Here is a 19,945-nt window from a genome sequence, read left to right as displayed (position 1 = left end):
CATTCCATATACCGCAGAAAATGTGCATTCCTTCGCATGAGCATCATGACTAGCCTCCCTGCGGATCTGGCAAGCACAATCGACATGGACCTCAGCGTTACCCCTCAACAGCTTCTGGCGGAGATCAAAACACACTTCACTGACTCAACGCCAACCACACACCTCATCCTCAAACAAGAAGCACAACGCACAAAGATCAAGGCGGGAGGGGATATCGATGAATACATCGCAGCACACCAAACCATACGGACAAAAATGTGTCTCGCAGAGTACCCCAGCATTCAACATGATGAATCTGTCACGATAGAATTCATCATACACGGCCTCAACTCGCACCCGGCATTGCGACACCTACCCGACATGTGGATCGCGAACAACACAATCCCCACAACCATAGCCAACCTCGTCCAACGACTCAAATCCATACAAACTCGAGAAGACGAAAAACAGGAAATCCCGCAACAACGTCCACAAGGCATGAATACGACAGACCAATGGGCAGACAGCCCCAACTACCAGGCAATGAGACGACGAACTCGCAGCCGGAGGCAAGGCAGAGGATCAACGACCCACCCCGATCAACCCCAATGCGGCAATGCAGCCACAAGGGAAAATGCGGAAAAATGGTACACGAATACCGATAAGAAGCGCATAACCCCACGGCAAACACGTCCGACGCCCAAAACCACCACCGGGCAAATGGCCAGCACCCGCGACGAACACGACAACACAACCGCGCAACAAGTGACTGACGAGGACATATGCGAAGGTAAGCAGTATGCCCTCGACTCAGGAGCGCATCCGTCACATGTCCGCAAACCCACGACGAACATGAAACCACTCCGACAAATCATCCGAACTAACACGGCCACCAACATCACGCCACCCGCCACACACAAGGGAATGATACATATACGGACCAGTACGAATAGGCACATACGAGTCCCAGCGATCGCCAACCCAGCAATGCGATCCAACCTGCTATCAGTTCACGACATAGCAGAGCAATGGGGAGAGGTCCGGTTCACACCCACACAGGCCACTGTACTCGACACGAGCACACACCCGCCACAAATAGTAGCGCAAGCGCGCTTCAGGAAAGGCATGTACTACCTGGATCTCCCAAAAACCAAAGGCAACGGTATGGCAGCCCGGACCATACCACCACGGTCAATAAAAAAATTCCAAAAGACCCGATACCCAAACCAAAAAAGCCCCCAACCCAAAAACAAAAAAAAGAAGACAGCGACGCCAAAGCCAAGCCGCACACTACCACGTGGCCACACCGCACCACGCGCAGAAAAAATCCCACTACACCAAATGCACAACCCAGCGCCCCCACCGCACACCCCAGCACACCCAGCTGTAGAAAGGGACTTCCACCACTACCATGTACTGTTCAATCACATCAGACCAACAACGCTTCAGAAAATGGCCAAACTCGGCCTCCTGCCAAACCTCCCGCCCACACTCAGGCAACGACCACCGCGGATCACCTGCTCGAGCTGCGCTGCAGCGAAGCAGCAGCCCGCACCGCACTACCCCAAGACTCACAACTACCGAGTAGGAGCCGCCTTTAGCAGCGATATATGTGGACCATTCAACCCCACATCCAGGCAAGGCAACAAATATATACTCACAGTAATAGACACCCGATCCCGCTACCTCATAGTCGACTTCCTGCAATCAAGAGCAGAAACACCGCACAGGCTGGATGTCATCCTCACAGCCCTCAAAAAACGAAAAGGGTGCAAACCGAGACTGTTCCACACAGACAACGCGAAAGAATATGTATCAGACAGCGCCAATGCCGTATACAGATCGCACAACGTCATGCACAGCACTACAGTCCCACACACGCCCCAACAAAATGGCATCGCTGAAAGGATAAACAGTACACTCATGAACTCAGCCAGAGCCGCCCCTCACCACAGCTCACTACCCAAGACGCACTGGGAAGACGCAGTAAGGGACGCTGCATTCAAGTACAACAATATACTCCACCACGGGATCAACACCCTTCCCTACACCATGTGAACCAATGCCACCCCCGACGTCCCACAATTCCTGCTGTTCGGACAGCTCGGTACAGTACCTGAGTTAGCAAATCGGAAACAAATATCAAAACTCGCACACAGGGCAACACCCGCAAGGTACCTCCATGGCATCGACGAAAACCACATAATGGTCCTCGAACTCGACACGAACAGACCGCGACGAGTTCGATGCGTCAACTTCCAACCATACCACAGCACCACCGATCCTGTAGCCTCACGCACATACGCCACGAAAGCCTTCACCCCGCATCGCACGCCAACAGAGATAACAGGCACCACACCCGCCCCAGCTCACCCCGGACAAGCCAAAAAATACCCCCACGCTGCCGAATGGGAAAAGGCACACAACGCCGTACTCGACAACCTCGACGCCATGAACGTAGTACAGTGGATACCCGACTTCGAAATCCCCAAGAAACGGAAACTGATACCCCTAAAAATGGGATACCGTTACAAGAGGGACAGTAAAGGACAAATTGCATCGAGAAAAGCCCGATGCTCTGCAAGGGGGGACATAATGCTACCACACAAGCACTACGACCCATCCAAAACTACAACGTACATGGCCGACAAGACCACAGTACGCGCAATGTTTGGAATAGCGGCCAAGTACCGCATGCACATCGAACACATCGATATCAAGTCAGCGTACCTACACGAAAAATTCGCGCACAACGGAGGAGAAACAGTATACGTGAGACAGCATGCCAGATTCAATGGCACATACAAAAATGCCTGCCAAGGCGGAAAACTAAACATGAACATATACGGGACGCCATCCGCCGGCCACACATACCTATCTGCAGTCTTCACACTCCTACGAAAGGACAACTTCAAGCAAAGCGAAGCAGACCTGTGCCTCTGGTCCAAAAAAGGCAAAGAACATATAATTGCTGCTGTCAGCATGGATGACTTCACAGTACTCGCCTCAACCGCGAAACTCAAAGACGAGTTCGCCGCAGCACTAGCGAAAGCGTACAACATCAAACGCCTAGGGGAACACAGGACTTTTCTCGGATGGACGGTGACACGACACCAAAACGGAGACATTCACATCTCCCAGCCCAACGCCATCAACTACATAGTACAGCAAGTGGACATGGCCAAATGCAACGCTAAAGACACCCCATACTGCGACGGTGTCCTGCTCCACAAGCCAACAGACAAAGACGAGACCCAACTGCACACACTCAAAAAATACCAGCAGATCATTGGGGACCTACGCTATGTCGCTGACTCGACGCGACCAGACATCTACTTCCTGGCAAACAGACTAGCAGTAGCGGCCAACAACCCGACGCAAAGGCACTGGAACGCACTCAAACGCCTGATAAGGTACCTCAAGGGCACACCAAACACAGGCCTCACGTTCCGATCCGGCAAGCAAACAGACAAAGAGAAACCCCAGAACCTCCTTGTCTCGTATGCTGATGCCGATTTCGCCGCCGACATCACGGACAGGAAGTCCATATCGGGGACCCTCCACACATACAACGGCACACCGATATGCTGGGGGTCCCTCAAGCAAAACATCACAGCCTTATCCACCTGTGAGGCAGAATATATTGCGGCCACCTCCGCCGCACAGCAGACCACGTGGATCCGACGTCTGCTACAGGATGTGCACATGCTGCCGAAATCCCCGACCCCCTTGATGATAGACAACCAGTCCGCCATCCACGTTTCCAACAGCACGGGACCGACGAAAAGGCGAAAATTCATAGATATGAGGCATCACTACCTCACGAATCAGGCACAAAAGGGCACAATTGCCATTGCACATGTCCCCACGGACGAACAACTCGCGGACATCCTCACGAAACCGCTGCGTCGTCAAGCATACACGCGCCTCCTCCCCAAACTACAGCTCAGAAACCACACGACTGCAGACGGCAAAACTGCAGCGCCGTCGACAGGGGGAGTGTCATGAGAGCCATAAAAACAAACGTCGACGCCGCAACAGCAATGCGTCAGCAGTCATGAGAGCCATATACACACACGTAGCACACGTACAACAGCGATCAACTCACCACGATCGCCGCCGGCCTACGGATCGCTACCATCCCTACATAAGGTAGATAGAGACGCGATCACAGTAAACCGAGCCATCGATCTTGCATCACAGAGATGAACATCAGAATCGATCTTATTAAAATTTGTGAAGAGGAGCGATGTGTCGTTCTCTCTTTGCCGTCTGTCCTGAACCCACTGGATGTAAAAGTCACTTGACGCAACCTCCCCCCTACTACTTATTATCGTCCTTAGACGACCCCTGCGGTTAGTCATCGACAAATTTATGGCTTGACCTTCCCCCTCAGGAACAATTTCAAACCCTAACTCCGCTAAGCAAGAACAGTACGACGCAAAGGACCTGACTTCGCCTAGTGTAGTTGTCAGCGGAATGTCGGCGCAAACCCTATTTAAATCCGGAGCTGGCTTTCGAACGTTAGGGTCCATGTGGATTCGAAAGTCGCCCTTCTCACACCCACTCAGACGCTTTTCGCTCGGGATGGAGATGGCAACAGAGGTGATGGCAGTAACCAAAATGAAGAGCCTCGCCAGAAGGGGGAGGAAAAGCCTGCGGAGTTGGATTTCGTTCCTGTAACGTGTGCTGCCCTTCTCCTTGTACGAGTACCTGTGCCAAATCCAGGAGAACATGCGGATGGGGTCGTCGCTGCTCACAAAGATGAAGGAGCGGATCCAAGAGGAATATTCGAAGCTCGTTTCCTGGGAGCTAAAGATGAGCTTGGAGGTGACTGACAGAATGTTGGAGATGATGAAGACAGTGAGCAGAGATATGATGAGGCCATTGACATTGTCGCTGGACGTTTGAACAGTGGAAAAGCTAAAGTCGGGCGTGACGTCTAACTGCTGGAGAAGAGTCATGGCTGGCGGGAGGGAGGGGCGAACAAGAAGGATAGATTGAAACGTAGGGAGAGGGAAGGGAATGTTTCGAAGAGCTGCTTTCTTCGCAAAACACAGGACAGGGCGGCTTGTGAAGCAAGTTACTGCACAGTACTCTTGTTTCTTCTAGGGAAAGTGGAGGGCCATCTCGGCGATTGAGACGGTATCCGCACCGGCAGGTTCTGAAGAGCGTCAGAGCCACTCGTCACTGTGAGTGCATGTTCATTCGCGACACTTTGGTGACATACAGCGTGAAGACGACAACAATGTAGTAGACGGCAACAATGCGTCGCTCTCCCTTTATCCATGTGATGCCAAGAACAGTCGATGCCTCCTTCCTCTATCGGTGGGGGAGGCGACGACGGCTTTATTTGGGTGTCGAGGAAAGGTGCCCTAATGGCAGTGCCCTAATTGTAGTGCTGTTTTGCATACAGTAGGTAGATGCATAATCCAGCAGTTGTGCATCTGCATGCGAGTTTCTCGACATGAGAAGCTTGCTGTACCCTTAAGGGTACTGTACAATGCACAGCATAGATATATTCTGTAGATACGCATTAAGTGTACTGTTGTATGGGGGTCATGTCACGCGTGCTGCGCATCATTTATGACGCAGCCAACTTCGCCTACATGCAGAAGGATGATCTCTCGACTAAGAGTCGTTCTAAACAGGTAAGAAAATTGTTGCTTTTGCACATAGTTATGATAAAAACTGTTCCCATTGGCCGGTCACAAGATATGATATTCTTGCATGCAGGAATCCCCACGCAAAAATCGATCACTTCTTCGTGCAAGAAAAGAAGGGAAACACTGTTTGCATCGTCGCCATATGCACTCGCGCTCTTCCGAGCCTCCTTTTTTCTCGTACTCACCGAGCTCCGCGCTCTTCAGCGCTTCATTTTTTCTCCTACTCACCGAGCTCCGCTCGCACCTACATCTGCTCTCGCCACCGCGTACTTGACGTCGCTGCACGTTCTTCGCCGCTTTTCGAAGGCTACACGCGCGAAGAACACTCTGCATTCTGATCATCTCGCCGCACTCGTCGTGCGCACGGAACAACTGCTTTTATTGTCGCAATATACACCAGCCCTGATCTACGCTTCTCCGTGTTTTGGATTTACCGCGCTCCTTGCGCACCTGCATCCCTCGCCGCCTCATCCTCGAGGCCTCTGCGCGTCGTATGCTGTGCTTCTAACGCCAAACGACGCGAAATAAACCTAGTGCTACCCGCCTTGCCGCACGCGTTACGCCCTGCCCACCACAAATAGCGTGCACTAATTTATCAACCGCCGAGTGCCTCGTCTCAGGTACCTGAGGCCACACGCCGAAACACCACAAATATGGAGCGTATAGACAATCAAGAGGAAGTGCGAGGGAGTGGGAGTGAAAATGCACAAGGCGCCATCAGTGTACTACCTGCTGGAGAAGAGTCATCCGCCGATAATGAATCCCACTTGCAAGTCCCACTGCTTCTCAACGATAATCCATGGCTATCTAACTTTGACAATGGCATCGCTGTGACTCCGAATGACCGAGACAAGGTTTACACTTTTCTTTCTTCCTCACGTGTACCTGATCTCCGCGCGCTCGCGAAACTGTTCAAGATTGGCACGGTTGGAAACAAGAGAAACTTAATCTGCAAAGTGCTGATGTATTTATATAAAGTTGAACGAAATGGAGGGCAAAACTGGCCTGCCCTAGTTGCGGCGAAGTATGTAGACTGGATCAAAAGTCCCCTGCAACTAAACAGGATATTCTACATGTGCCCAGAAGAAAGGCAAATTACATCTGGGCAGCCCGAATCTCTCGGAAGACGCACCAGCGAACGGTCTGGTTCAGGTTTGGATCTGTCAATATCATCGGATCCCGGATTTACGCTCGATGAATTTGCGCGTTTGTGCGCAATCCTATTCAGAAATGAGGAAGCTAGGGCTGCTCTGCTAAAATCGGGTGAGGATCTCACTAGAGCAGAGCTGGACAGAAGGGAATCGCGAGATCTGTTTTGGAGCAGCGTGGTCGAACCAATTTTTAATAATGCTTGTCTAAAGCCACAGCTCGCGCTAGACGGCTGTGTTAGTGGTGTAGACTCTACAGCAGCTCCGATAATATTCCGATCAGCCGAGAAACTCAAGCAGCATTTTTACGCATCGAAGAGTATATTTACTCTTGCAATGAAGAATTACGAAGCTTCAGGACAGAACGACCCAGACAACTTTGCCCACTTCATTCCCAGAACATCTAGCACTCGGGAACCGTCCTCGGCTGGAAAGCGCTGTATAGTTTTATTTGTTGCCATGAAATGCGGGACTCCCGAAGAGGACCAGGACGCTTTGGAAATAACGAGGAAAGACACAGCTCCGGGTATGGGCTGGGATGAGGGAAATTTGGGAATCGGACGAGAAGTTTCCGGTTCGACACCGAACCGTGGGAGGAGGAGGAAGAGGCGACGCGCAGGATTTATCGAAGATGACAATGATACCCGGGAGAACGTGAGCGAACTTGTCGCAGCAGTAACCACGCTTGCATCTAGTGTTCCTCAACGACGTAGAGGGGAAGAACTCAACGATCCTGCAAGTATGTCTTACCCTCAGCTCGTGACAACCAGAGGCCATCTTATTGAGCAACTGACTAGCATTGATTCAAAAATGAAAGAAGCGGGGCCGAACCTGCACGCAATTCTCCAGAATCAATTCGACAGCATTGCAAAAGCACTAGATAGACTACCGCAGTGCGATTCTTTCGCTGATTAAAGGACATATGCGGGTAAAAGAGCAAGGGAGGAAGGGAGGCAGGCGGCAGGGCGGTACGGGAGCAATGGAGGAAGGGAGGCAGGGGGCAGGGCGGTACGGGAGCAAGGGAAGAAGGGAGGCAGGGGGCAGAGCGGTACGGGAGCAAGGGAGGAAGGGAGGCAGGGAGTAGGGCGGTACGGGAGCAAGGGAGGAAGGGGGCAGGGCACCCCTCCGCTGCTTCACCTCTGTGGCGCCCCCTCCTAGGACGCCTGCCGCCGCCCCTCGAATGGTGCGACCTCCCCTGTGTTCGCCGCTTTCGGCGGGGAGAAATCGGACGTTCGGCCATGCCTCCTCTACGTCATCTCATGTTCATCTGCGTACAGCATGGTACGGGTCTCTCCGGAGCTTATACCCTGCGTCGAAGTTCCCCGACTCGACCTCAGATGTTTACTATAATTACACGCGCGTTGATGCAAATCCCTACTTACCTGGCGCAATGTGAACTCCCTTCACGGACCTTTTTTATTGTGATAATCAGGAGGTTGTCTCTACGAGGGTCGAAAGAACCCCAATTCTTTGAGGTGGGCTGTGAGATGATCACGTACGTGTGATGACTCTAAATCCCTGCGTCGGCCCTGGTCTTGGTCACGAAGACTAGTCGCCGCCTCCCACCATTTGTTAAATGCCATATCTAAAATGTCTCTATCTTGCGTGGACATTGCGCTGCGCATTGGCATAACTTTGTTATCGATGCAGTAATTGTGAACTCTCATACATGCTGCCAGCACAGCAGGTACCCTTGATAAAGAGAACTTCATCTGTCTCCAAAGAATTCCAAATCTTGCAATGAGCATTCCGAAGCTCTGTTCCACATGCATACGGAGCGACGATTGATAAAAATTAAATGCATCCCGAGCATCGCCGTGTTCCGGATCTGCAATCTGCGAAGTACTCCACGGCGTTACGAGCGAATTTAAGCACTCAAATGCCGCGTCTGCGGCAATCCAGTAACCGGTCATCATTGTTTCACTATTCATCAATTGTCTACCGAGAGCGGAAACTGCAAAGGCAAGGGAGTCATGTGTACTTCCAGTACACAATGCAGACATATACAAAAACCTATAAGATGAGTCAACAACTGCCTGAACCGGTATACCGTAGTGTCCTTTGCGGCAGAAGTAAGCCCGTGGGACCGAGCTTTCAGACGGTTTTGCAACCTTTATGACAAGTCCATCAAGAGCCCCAATGCATCCCCAGAGTGGGCTAGGGGTAGATCTTGAACTGCAGAAGCCGCTAGCTAAGTTATGTAAAGAGTTAGCATCCTGAAGCGGTACGCCGGGTAAGTGCAAGGTAGATAAAATTGCATCAATTGTACTGTGGAACACTTCGTACGCAGTAGAAGTCCCAATTCGAAAGAGCATCACTAAACCATGGTGCGATGCACCGGCAAGCATACGAAGCGTCAAAGCCAGCCTCACTGCTGGATCTACTCTTCCACCGCTGGATCGGGCAGCCATCGCAGTGTTTCGTTGCAGCAAAGGCGTTAGAGCATCAAGTAAACGGAAAAAGACATTTCGCGGCAGTCTAAAGCACTTCTGAAATTCATGATCGCTGAGGTACATATGGCATCGATCAAAAGCATCCCGGAATCTGATCTTTGTTACGCCTTTCTCGACGCTTCGTATATTTTCCCTTCGCCGCTGTGAGTTTTCCAAAAGGATTACAGCTGTTGTCGCAGCAATGGCAGCAACAGCTGCTGCGCACGTAACATAATCATCAGCGTCACCGCATTCCTCGTCACCATCCTTAACACTCATGTGAAGTGCTCCGCTGGAGTTGTCGACCGGCACCAACAAGCAGGGCACCAAAGAGGATACGCATGCTGCCCTTGACCAAAACTGCAACAAGTACCACTAGATAACCGCCACTTGGTTGCGTAAATTGCGTGCGAAATCTGGACATGGTTTAGAACAAAAATGCAAATTGCACAAATGTATGATAATCTCGTGCAAAACGTAACGAACTAATCCGCTGTTTAGAACGACCCTAAGTACGTTGTCTTGAGACCTCAAGACTACCACTTTCCTGAGCACTCTAGTGTCTATCAACCTAGCGTTATCATAACCTAATAGTCTGCGAATTTTGTTTCTTTTCAATTTTGATGTCATCCACGGTTTCAAGTTTTCTTTTGGGAGGTTTCAGCCACCAAATTTTGCCAAAACAGATCGGGGTGTTCAAAGCTCAGGGAGGGTCTTAACTTGCCCGAGTTTGCTCGGGTTTGCTTGCCCCGAGCCATGATTTGCACTACTATTGGCTACTGGGCGTTAATATATGATTTGAAACTAAGTACGACCCTACACTGCAAGCTCAAGTAATGTCAGTGTGTAATGACAAATGTCAATCATATATTGGCTACTTTTGTAAGTTTGTAACTTTCGAATTTGGACGCTGTGCTCCGGTGGACGCAGTGCTTGCCCCTTGCCGAAAACATCCTCAACTTTCCCTTTGCAAAAATCTATGCACCTGCCATCTCGCAAAGGCAACCCAACTCTACGAAGCACCTCTCTGCCGACTACTTTCCTGAAAATGGCTTCCACACCTCAATGCCACGTGCGCCGTTCTCCGCGCCTCTGGTGCATCTCTCTGACTCCCACCATTCTTAAGACGGGGACCACCAACGCAAAGTCTCTCACTATTGCTTCCTCGTCTGCAGCGGACGTTTCTGACCAAATATTATCCCCCCCTCCGTACGGTATGTACGACTGAATTCTTTGTCGTTAAAAATCCTGTTGGCTCTGACAAAAGTCCATCCCCGTCCGAGATCTAAGGGCTTTGTGAATTTTTGGGGTCGAGGATAGTTTGAAATAGCTTGGTGCAATGAAAGGAGGGAGAATAGAGCTGCGGTTGCGGTTAGTGCGGTCGTAGCAGTGATGATTCTATTGCCGTGCATTGCGTGGGAGTGATTAGATTGAGAAGAAAGGAGGGGAGGCGAACGGCGATACTGGGCAGTGGTTGTAGATCCGTTTTTTGACCAAACAGCGCCGGCGATTGATACGCTATCCCGCGGAGTAGTAAGGAGAGAAGTAGGGGGTGAGATCAATTATTTATCCCGGTGATCTGGGATCACCCGCAATGGCCACGTTCTGGGTCGGAAGCGAGCGACGCTGCAGCGTCTCGCGTCCATGTCGACGCGTCCCTCGGGCGAAGTTGTTTGACGCTGCAGCATGTCACGTCCCTGTCGATGCGTCCTCGGAGCGAATTTGTAGAACCCACAGTGTCCTCCCCGTTGTGTTCTGGCAATTTATGGCGCTGTATGCCTCTGTAAGTCAGCACCGTCGCTCTGGGACACCTGTCCACTACTAACGTAAGGGGAAGGCGTGTACTTACATTAATAAATTAATAAATGACCGGCAAACTCGGGCAAGCAAAGCAAACCCGGGCAAGTTAAGACCCTCCCTCACTATTTGAATTTTGAATTTTCACTTTTTGATCATCATGTTGAGCCGGTGGTGCCAAAGCACGAAGTCGGCACCTTGGCTACTCCTGCCCCGGCCGCCCCGACTCTGTTGAATGTTGCATAGCTGGAGGCAGCGTCATAAAAGCTGGTCCCGGTTGGGGCAACCGCTGCGGCAGCCCGGACGCAGACCACGAGCTGCTCACCGCGGCCGTCTGCGATGCAAAGTTGTCAGTCGGGGCCGCCGATGATAAAGTCGACGCCTGTCCTTGCAACCGCGGATGCACATCCCCACGCCACAGCTCGTCGGCCGGAGCCATCGTGCCAGGCGCGGAGTCTGGCAGCGCACTCGCTGCTTCTATCTCCGTCACCACTTGCGTGCAACCACACACGTTTGTAAAGGAGTCAAAGCCCTGCACTGGGACATCTCCATCTCGCCCGATGAAGCCTTCATGCGCAGCACCAGCGCCGCAGCGCCATTTGCGCAAGGGCAGTTCCATCGCCTCTCCGCGATTCGAGTTTTCTTCCAGAGGGTTGGAAGTCGTGTCGTGCCCCAGTGCTTCCTTGATGATATGGAAGCCCATGTCGAAAGCGTTTCCGCGCCTGGATGTGTAAATGCTAACGAGTACGTTGATGATACCCCACAAGACGAGCATGAGAGCGAGCGGGAGGATGTTGACGATCGGGCGACTGACAACAACGTCAATTGGACATGCCGCCGTTTCACGCACTTCGCCGGTGAGGGGATTCAACTCCAACCGATTGTCCATTTCGCCACGACGAAGCTTGTTCAAAGTCAATGAGCCTGTGACATACGCTTGGACCCTCGCTATGAGACTGAGGGGATCAAAATCGCAATCCAATATCTGCGCTTTCGCTATAAGGCTGTTGTCCTCTGACGGTAACTTGTCAGAAGTACCTTTGGCTGTGCACTGCTGTACTGTCTCTGAACGGAGTGCGTTGGCAATGACTTGGAGATGATCATCAGAGTCGATCTTTTCAACATTTGTGAAGAGGAGCGATTTGTCATTGTCTCTTTGCCGTCTGTCCTTGACCCACTGGATGTAGAAGGCACTCGCTGCAGTGTTGTTCTTGCTCACCAATGCGGTCCATAGTTGACCCGACGCTGTGGTGATTGTAATTATTCCGCCTTCGCCTTTCGATACAGGGACGTTAGATCCAAAGTCCACCAAGCAAGAGCAGTACGACACACGAGATCTGACTTTGCCTAGTGTAGTTGTCAGCGGAATGTCGGCGCAAACCCTATTTAAATCCGGAGCTGGCTTTCGAACGTTAGGGTCCATTTGGATTCGAAAATCGCCCTTCTCACACCCACTCAGGCGCTTTTCGCTCGGGATGGAGATGGCAACAGATGTGATGGCAGTAACCAAAATGAAGAGCCTCGCCAGAAGGGGGAGGACAAGCCTGCGGAGTTGGATTTCGTTCCTGTAACGTGTGCAGCCCTTCTCCTTGTATGAGTACCTGTGCCAAATCCAGGAGAAAATGCGGATGGGGTCGTCGCTGTTGACAAAGATAAAGGAACGGACCCAGGAGAGGTACTCGAAGCTTTTTTCGCGGGAGCTGAAGATAAGCTTGGAGGTGACTGACAGGATGTTGGAGATAACGAAAACAGTGAGCAGTGATATGATGAGGGCGTTGATGATGTCGCTGGACGTTTGGACTGTAGAAAAGCTAAAGTCGGGCGTGGCATTCAACTCCTGGAGGAGAGTCATAGCTGCGAGACGGAGAGGCGAACGAGAAGGATGGATTAAAACCTGGGGAGGAGGAAGTGGATGGTTAAAATGTGTTGTCTTTATGTTCGAAACAGAGGGCGGTTGGAAATGTGAAGCAAGGAAGTGCGGTTTGTTGGAGAGATATGGACAGCTTGCCCGGGGGCATGAGACGGGATACACCTCTTACGGGCGCGGTGTGGGAGAGCGGTGTTCTTACTGCTGGTGTGCATTAACTCTGAGACAGCTCGCTAGCATAGAGTCTGAACACGGCAACAATGCGCCGCTCTCATGTACAGTAGTCGCGTAGTCGCGGATGTGTACAGTATGACGGCCGTCGGCCAAGCAAGAGGACTCGAGATCTCTTCGGAATGCGCAGCATGGACGTCTGGGCACTCGAGATCTCTTTTGAATGTCCAGAATGGACGCCTGGGCGTATTTACAGTGCGCCGCCATGCGTGTACGATAGTACCACATGTTCGACGTCATCGTTGCCGCCGCCGATTGTGCCAACGTGCACATCTCTTGATCTCATCAAAGGTTCCGTTTCCCATACCCAGGCTCTCTTTTTCGGCCACACTAAAACACCGACATGCACGTGTCCGCCGCGCCATCTCGTCGTTTCACAAATGGGTTTCCGCTGCAATGCCTTGGTCACCTGAATAGAGCAACCAAGCACTCGGGGAGTTTAGAACTTGCGACACTTTTAAGACTAGGATTGGCCCAGAGAAAACGTCTCACAAGGCCATGAATTCGTTCCAGTCGCAGCACAACTCTGTGCTGTAGGACTTGATGCACACAGCGACATTGTCGCTACAGTGAATGTACAGTTCGTTCGTGGTACAGGGTATCATTTTAAGGGGGCTGCAGCGACAAGGGCAGCGAGACAATCATCAAAAAAAACGACTTCTGCTCCCGGTACAGTATCCAAACACTAGTAGTCAAAAGCCCCACACGTCATCCCAAACCAACCGCCCGAAGAAGTTGGAACTGCAACCTTAGACACAATAAATCACGCTTCTTCGTTATATTTCTCCTAGGGCAAAAGCCATCTCGCTCCCTCATGAAAGCAAAATCAATCGATGGCCACATCGCTAGGGAACTGCCGTACAGCGGTGTGATAACGTCGTAACTTAAAGAACGCAGAAGGTTGAAGGTATCATTGGAAACCTTGGTTATCGCAACAGGCGTCGATAAAATCACGGTCTCGCACCTCGCTTTCTTTGGAGTTGATGGAGCAGCAATGATTTGCGACAAATCTGAAAGGATCTTTATACAGTTCCTATTGCGCTAAGAGCATCGCCACCGCCGCGGTTCTATAGCGGGATAGAACTGAAACGTGTAAGCTTACAATTCGCCGGTTGTTCCAATAGATTTACAGTATGTGACGTGTAGTCAATCTATTCACGCTTATTCTAACCGCGTCAACCCCAACGCCAGTTTGCGTTTCTATTGCAGCAGATTCACATTGCCAACGCGCGCGGCGTCGCCCGCCGCCTGCCGCCTGCCTTGAGACTTTTGTCTGACTATCCTTCCCCTGCTCACCGCTCTCCGAAGCTTGGTCCACGATCCTCTCTGGTCTTCCCTCAAACCCCCTCTCCACGAACTGCACAAACTCTTTCCCCAAACACAGCATCTCCAATCAGCGTCCCCCGTACAACACCTCCCTCATCCCCACACGCATCCCCTCTACCCTCGCGACTTTCACCGCCTGGCTGTCTGAGCACGGCATAGACGTACTGCCCGGGAGAGGCACCGTGTTGTGTCTGCCACCTGGTGTCCGCCGATCTCCGCTCGCAGTTGTGGCGCAGGGTGCGCCACAACCGCCCGCGCCGACTAGAACGCGAGGTGTCTGGCGCGGCTTCCAGCCGCTAGCTTGACTGAGTGACAGACATGGACCCGCGCAAAAGCTCTCCCGACCGTTCTGCAGTCGCCTTTCCGCCAAGAGGAACTGAAGTTTGCGGGAAAACATTGGAAAGGCGGCGGACACGCCGTCCGCGTGGCGTTCTATAGGGAATTCTATCCGAGCTATATATATATACTGTAGATCGTTTTCAGATCTACAGTATAGGAGCGGGCATAGAATCAGAAATCGTCCAATACGATCTTGGAAATGCACAGAATTTCGCGTTGGTGTTCCAAAATTGATTCTATGCAACGCAGAATTGCGCGTTGGAAATGCTCTTACACTTTCAACGTGGGGAGATTTGGTCTGTTGTCGGTGGCGTCGTCTGGTTGGTGTACATACTGGGATCAAAGGAGGTGCGGCAGCGGCGCAACACGGAGGTGTGGGGGAGTTTACGTGATGCGTGGTAGAGTCAGGAGAACTGTATCGCTGCATAAACTTTAAATGTTATTGCAGGTTGGCTTGACCTCACTCCGGCTTGATCTCACATTGGCTTGATCTCAGGACCGTTACTACTGCAGCAGGGACGAGCACCGAGGTCGTTACTCCAAACAACAGGACCCATTTCCACGCGCCTGTGCCGACGACACTAATTTGCGACATCCACCTCTGGTCTCCATCCGTACGCTCTGCCGGCGTAGCCTCTCTCTCGAGTACTCTGTGAGTACTCTGGAAACACGTAGCACCTCCAGCTTCGCGCGCCACCACTGCACACGCCGTTGACGCCACAACCGCCACTCTTTATTTCCACAGCAATTGCACCACCACTTGAATTTGCACGCCTACGCAGTAGCGTATACTCCACTCACTTCGACAGCGATAACAGTTCGGTAACTATTTTGGCAAATATAAACTATTTTGGCAACGCACTGCTTCCCCTTTTTGCCGCACTTGTCCGAAACCGAGTCACCCAGATCCGCCTCCGCCACTTGCTAACCTTGGTAGCTCTGTGACTGATTATAACCTGCGCGCCTTTTCTGTTTTTACCGCCATTCGAAAGCCCATTACTTTCGCTTGTTCGCCAAAAATTCCAGGCTGTGGCGTGCAATTACAACGTAATATGCTTTTCCATATCGATCGATAGCCGCCCATCATCGCCATTCCGGAAAAGTGCGGCAAAAAAGGGAAGCAGTGCGTTGCCAAAATAGTTTATGTTTGCCAAAATAGTTAACGGACATTATTTGACTGTTAGAATAAAGAGTTTTTTTCGGGCCACGGCCATTACTTGAGGTTGCCAAATTAGTTTCCATGCGATTCAGACCTGTAAAAGGGGTTCATTTAAGTGACTTCATTCCCTTGAATGAACACATGATGTGATTTCGTTACAGTTGTAAAGCTACAGTACTGTATATGCGCGCTTTATGTGTTTATTGAGCTTTAAAAAGTCAAAATCGGTGAAGGACTGGGTAGGGTACGGCCTTTTCACCAGACATGCCTAGAAAAAAACCGTCACTTGCCACATTTTATCATGAACTCTTATGCCTGGCGCCTGGAGCAGGAGGGACACGTTCGAATCTGTGATTCAGATTTGGGCATTACAGAACGTTTTGATAGGAACATGAGGCAACTGAATTAGGATATCTGTAATTCTTTTTACAAATTCACGCCTACGGATCGCACCGACAGCTTCCACTGCCGGACCCCTGCCGGCCGCCTGCCTGGAACCCCCCCCATGTCCTCGTCCGGCCTGTCTTGCTGGAGTTGGCACCAACGCTTCTGAATCCGGGGACATTCCGCCACCAAGTGCGTGCGGGCAATCATTGCTCGGGCGTCCCTGTGTTGGGGTCTCTCGGCGACCTGCGCCGTCTCTGCCGGGTTGGCGGCACTGAATGGCTTGAGACAGTCGCGCGTCACTTTGCATGTGGGCGAGCTTTCTATCTTGTCCATCAAAGCTCGCAGACCGGTTCTCGCCGCGACGGTGTCCAACAAGTCCAGCTGCCCACTCGGCGCATGACTCGACTTGGGGGGGACCTTCAGGCGGGGTACGTGCCCACCGCGAGGGTACTGTAAACTTTACTCGTATCGTCCTACGGCTTTCGTTGCAGTACTGTACTGTACTGTACTGTACTGTATTACCGATGGACTGGACAAGCCCCTGGAGTACAGCACTGTATCATACGCCTCCCTGGAGTCCCTTGCAGCTCTCGTTGCTGGCGTAGAATTCTTGTCAGTGCGTCGCGAGAGCAGCCTTACTAAACTCACGATGTGCCAACACCGCAGCAACAATCCGCACAACCGCCGCCCTGTTTTTTCAGCGTAGGAAATCACTCAAAATCACTGTCAAGCGGGCACCTACCGTAAAATAGCTGTGGGCCATTGGATGTCCTGCATTTATTCGAATGCGAAGGGTGGAAGCAAACCTTTCCCGCCCTCTCTGCGAGAAGACCAAGAACGAAAAACGACTACCCTTGGGTAACGACTGACAACGACAAGAGAGAAAAAAGAGATTCCGAGAGGGAGAGATATAGAGAAGAGCAAGCGCCGCTTTGCTACCGCCGCCTATTCAAATCCGAACAACACCCCCTATTCGCAAACACCATGGCTGATCCATACAGTATCTTGGGCCTCACCGGCCCGGCTGAGCAAGTCGTCCGCCTCATCGCAAGTCTCATCGAACGACACAAAGCCTACAAGGAAAACAAAACGCTGTCTACGGAAGTGCTCACTGCCTACACTACCTTGCAGGCAGACATCACGGAGCTTGAAAACATGCCGATCCATGGAACGTCGTCGCAGCACACGGGCTTGCTCCAACGTGAAATCACGGACATCTCAAGCTTCATATTGAAGTCCCTCGCTGAGCTGCAGAAAGAATTGGATGACCCAAAAGCGAGACTCGGTGCGTACGCCTCTGCGATGGGAGATAGAGAAGTCCTAGAGAAGCGCAAGCAAGAAGCGGACCGCCTTCACAAACGTATTGTACAAGCAAGCACGGGCATCGATACTCGCGCGGCCGTCGAGTCGATCAGACGAGGCACGGGTAATATGTTCAGGGCGTCGATAAGAGCCGAACATAATCCTGCGTCGATATGTGTGAAGCTTGATTCTCGGGGGAGCGATGGATTACCAAACACGTGTGAGTCGCGTCTAAAAGCGGCTGTGCTACGGAGAGATAGGAACAAGCAAGTGGGTGCGACAGCAGTGGGACAGGGCGGAGTCGGGAAGACATGTGCTCTACGAGCGATCGCGCACGACGTTGAGATTATGGCAGAGTTCTCGGGAGGAGTGTACTTCATGTTGTTGGGGAAAGATGGAAACGTGGGACGGCTGATTGAAGAACTGTGTCTGATTGTGGAAGCGTCCGGTGGGAACCAGACGGCTGTGGAAATGCGAGAGCAGAGCGAGTTTGAAAGGGTGTTAGCGAAGGTACAAGCGTGGTTTTGTAGTCATGTGTGCCTGTTCATCATTGATGATGTGTGGGTGGTGAATGATATAGACGCGAATATCCTTCAAAAGTTGTCTGTTCTGGCTGAGACTGCGGGGGGCAGCGGGGGAAGGAGGAGCAGACTACTGTACTCCACGAGGGATAAGGAGCTGCGTCAGATTGGGGAGCGGGTTGCTTTCGAGCCGAGGGAGAAGGTAGGGAAAGAAGCAGTTGAGATGCTTGTGCACGCGAGTGAGGCAAATGGAAAGGAAGTGGATGATGCGAGATGCAAGGAAGCCGTGGGTGAAATACTGAAAATGTGTGGCGGATTGCCGCTTGCGCTGAACGTGGCGGGAACGAGCGTGAGGTACATGAGGGAAAGATGGGAGGGAGAAGTAACAGAAGCATGGGGGGCGTACCTTTCGAGGATGAAGAGTCGTAACACGATTCGCGGGGAGAGTCCGAAGGACGGATATTCGTCGTTGGATGGGACATTGCATACGTCTCTAGATATCCTGGAGGCCGATGTGGGAAGGAGTGGGGAGACAGTTGGTGAATTTTCGTTTCGAAAGATGCACCGGAGTCTGTGCGTTATGAAGAAGCAAGACCGAATACCTTTGAGTTTGGTTGGAGATTTGTGGGAGATGGACGAGGAGCGGACGGAAAGGTGTGCAAAGGAGATGGAAAGGGTTGGACTAGTAGAAGTGCAGTATGAGAAGGATTGTGGTGGGTTGCGGGTGCATGATCTGACGCACGATTTCGCGGTGGAAGAAGCGAAGAAGAAGGAGGGTGTAGAAGAGTGGTATAAGAAGATGGCGGATGTGTGCAGGGCAGGAGAAGGGTTGCTTGCGATGAGTGAGGACCGAGACGGAGAGGGGAAGAGCGCACGGGAGGAGTATGTTTTCGAGAATATATATCGTGTCTTGCAACAGGGTGGGTGTGTAGAGGATCTGAAGAGGCTATTTTTGAGTGCGCGATGGGTGAAGACAGTGATGCGGAGAGGCGGGGTTTGGCAATACGAGAAAGCTGTGAAGGGATTGAGTAGAGACTTGAAGGGGAAAAGAGGAAGCGGGAAGGTGGGAATGGGACGGGCAGATGAGGATGCAGTGGATGGAATGGTTTTGATGATGCGGGCGGCGCGACTGAGTGTACCGTTTTGTGGTGAAAACAGTGCCGGGATTTACTTTCAACTATATGGGCGAGTGAAGCACAAGGCACGGGATTCAAGTTGTGTGCGAAAAATGCTGGAGGAAATTGAGAGATACGCACCACGGCCGTGGGTGCGGCCTGTGAGTGAGTGTGTAGCGCGAGCCGATGGAAAGATGGTGGAGCAGATTGTTCTGCCATATTTCAGTACTGAAATTCAAGTGGGCATGGATTCCAGTGGTGAAGTGTATGGATGTCAGGTGGAGGGGGAAGGGGCAAAAGTAACAGTTTTCACGCAATCTGCTGAGAAGGAGACGAAGATGGTTGAATTAGAAGGCGAGTTCGAAACGGAGAGCCAGGGCCCAGGGGCCAATGACCCAAGCAGTCAATTAGAAGGCGAGTTCGAAACGGAGAGCCAGAGCCAGGGCCCAGGGGATCTTGAAGCAAGCAGGCGCAAAATGTGTCGACGTTTGAGGGCATATTTTGGAATGTGCTTTGGAAGGGTAACCTCCGAAGTGACTGCAGAAAACCCGAGCGTGACTGCAGAAAACCCGAGAGTGACAAGCGCCATCTGCGCAACTCTCTGTGAGAGGAAGGAGAATGTTGTTGTGGGATATGAAGACGGGACGTTAAGGCTGTGGAGTACGTCGGAGAGGAA

The 19,945-nt window shown here is 51.7% G+C and overlaps 4 protein-coding genes; 2 read left to right on the top strand and 2 right to left on the bottom strand.

Annotated features, from left to right (window-relative positions):
* Positions 1–1,431: 1,431 nt before the first annotated feature.
* Positions 1,432–2,037, top strand: CHC_T00003690001 (hypothetical protein). Its single transcript, XM_005714538.1, has one exon. The coding sequence runs from the start codon at positions 1,432–1,434 to the stop codon at positions 2,035–2,037; it is 606 nt and encodes a 201-aa protein (XP_005714595.1).
* An 8,909-nt stretch (positions 2,038–10,946) lies between these two features.
* On the bottom strand, positions 10,947–12,874 carry CHC_T00003689001 (hypothetical protein). XM_005714537.1 is given in 2 exon segments: positions 10,947–11,224; positions 11,225–12,874. 1 exon segment carries the CDS (start codon positions 12,872–12,874, stop codon positions 11,225–11,227), a length of 1,650 nt encoding a protein of 549 aa, XP_005714594.1. The 3' UTR covers positions 10,947–11,224.
* A 1,348-nt stretch (positions 12,875–14,222) lies between these two features.
* On the bottom strand, positions 14,223–14,507 carry CHC_T00003688001 (hypothetical protein). XM_005714536.1 is given in 2 exon segments: positions 14,223–14,246; positions 14,247–14,507. 1 exon segment carries the CDS (start codon positions 14,505–14,507, stop codon positions 14,247–14,249), a length of 261 nt encoding a protein of 86 aa, XP_005714593.1. The 3' UTR covers positions 14,223–14,246.
* A 2,473-nt stretch (positions 14,508–16,980) lies between these two features.
* On the top strand, positions 16,981–19,620 carry CHC_T00003687001 (hypothetical protein). The gene is made up of 3 exons (XM_005714535.1): positions 16,981–17,033; positions 17,162–19,534; positions 19,599–19,620. The coding sequence occupies exons 1-3, from the start codon at positions 16,981–16,983 to the stop codon at positions 19,618–19,620; spliced, it is 2,448 nt and encodes an 815-aa protein (XP_005714592.1).
* The last annotated feature ends 325 nt before the right edge of the window (positions 19,621–19,945 follow it).

This window comes from Chondrus crispus, genomic scaffold (assembly GCF_000350225.1).
Source record: "Chondrus crispus Stackhouse genomic scaffold, scaffold_2, whole genome shotgun sequence".
Taxonomy (NCBI): Eukaryota; Rhodophyta; class Florideophyceae; order Gigartinales; family Gigartinaceae; genus Chondrus; species Chondrus crispus.
The sequence above is the reverse complement of the archived record's forward strand: the minus strand, read 5'-3'. Positions and strand labels throughout refer to the sequence as shown.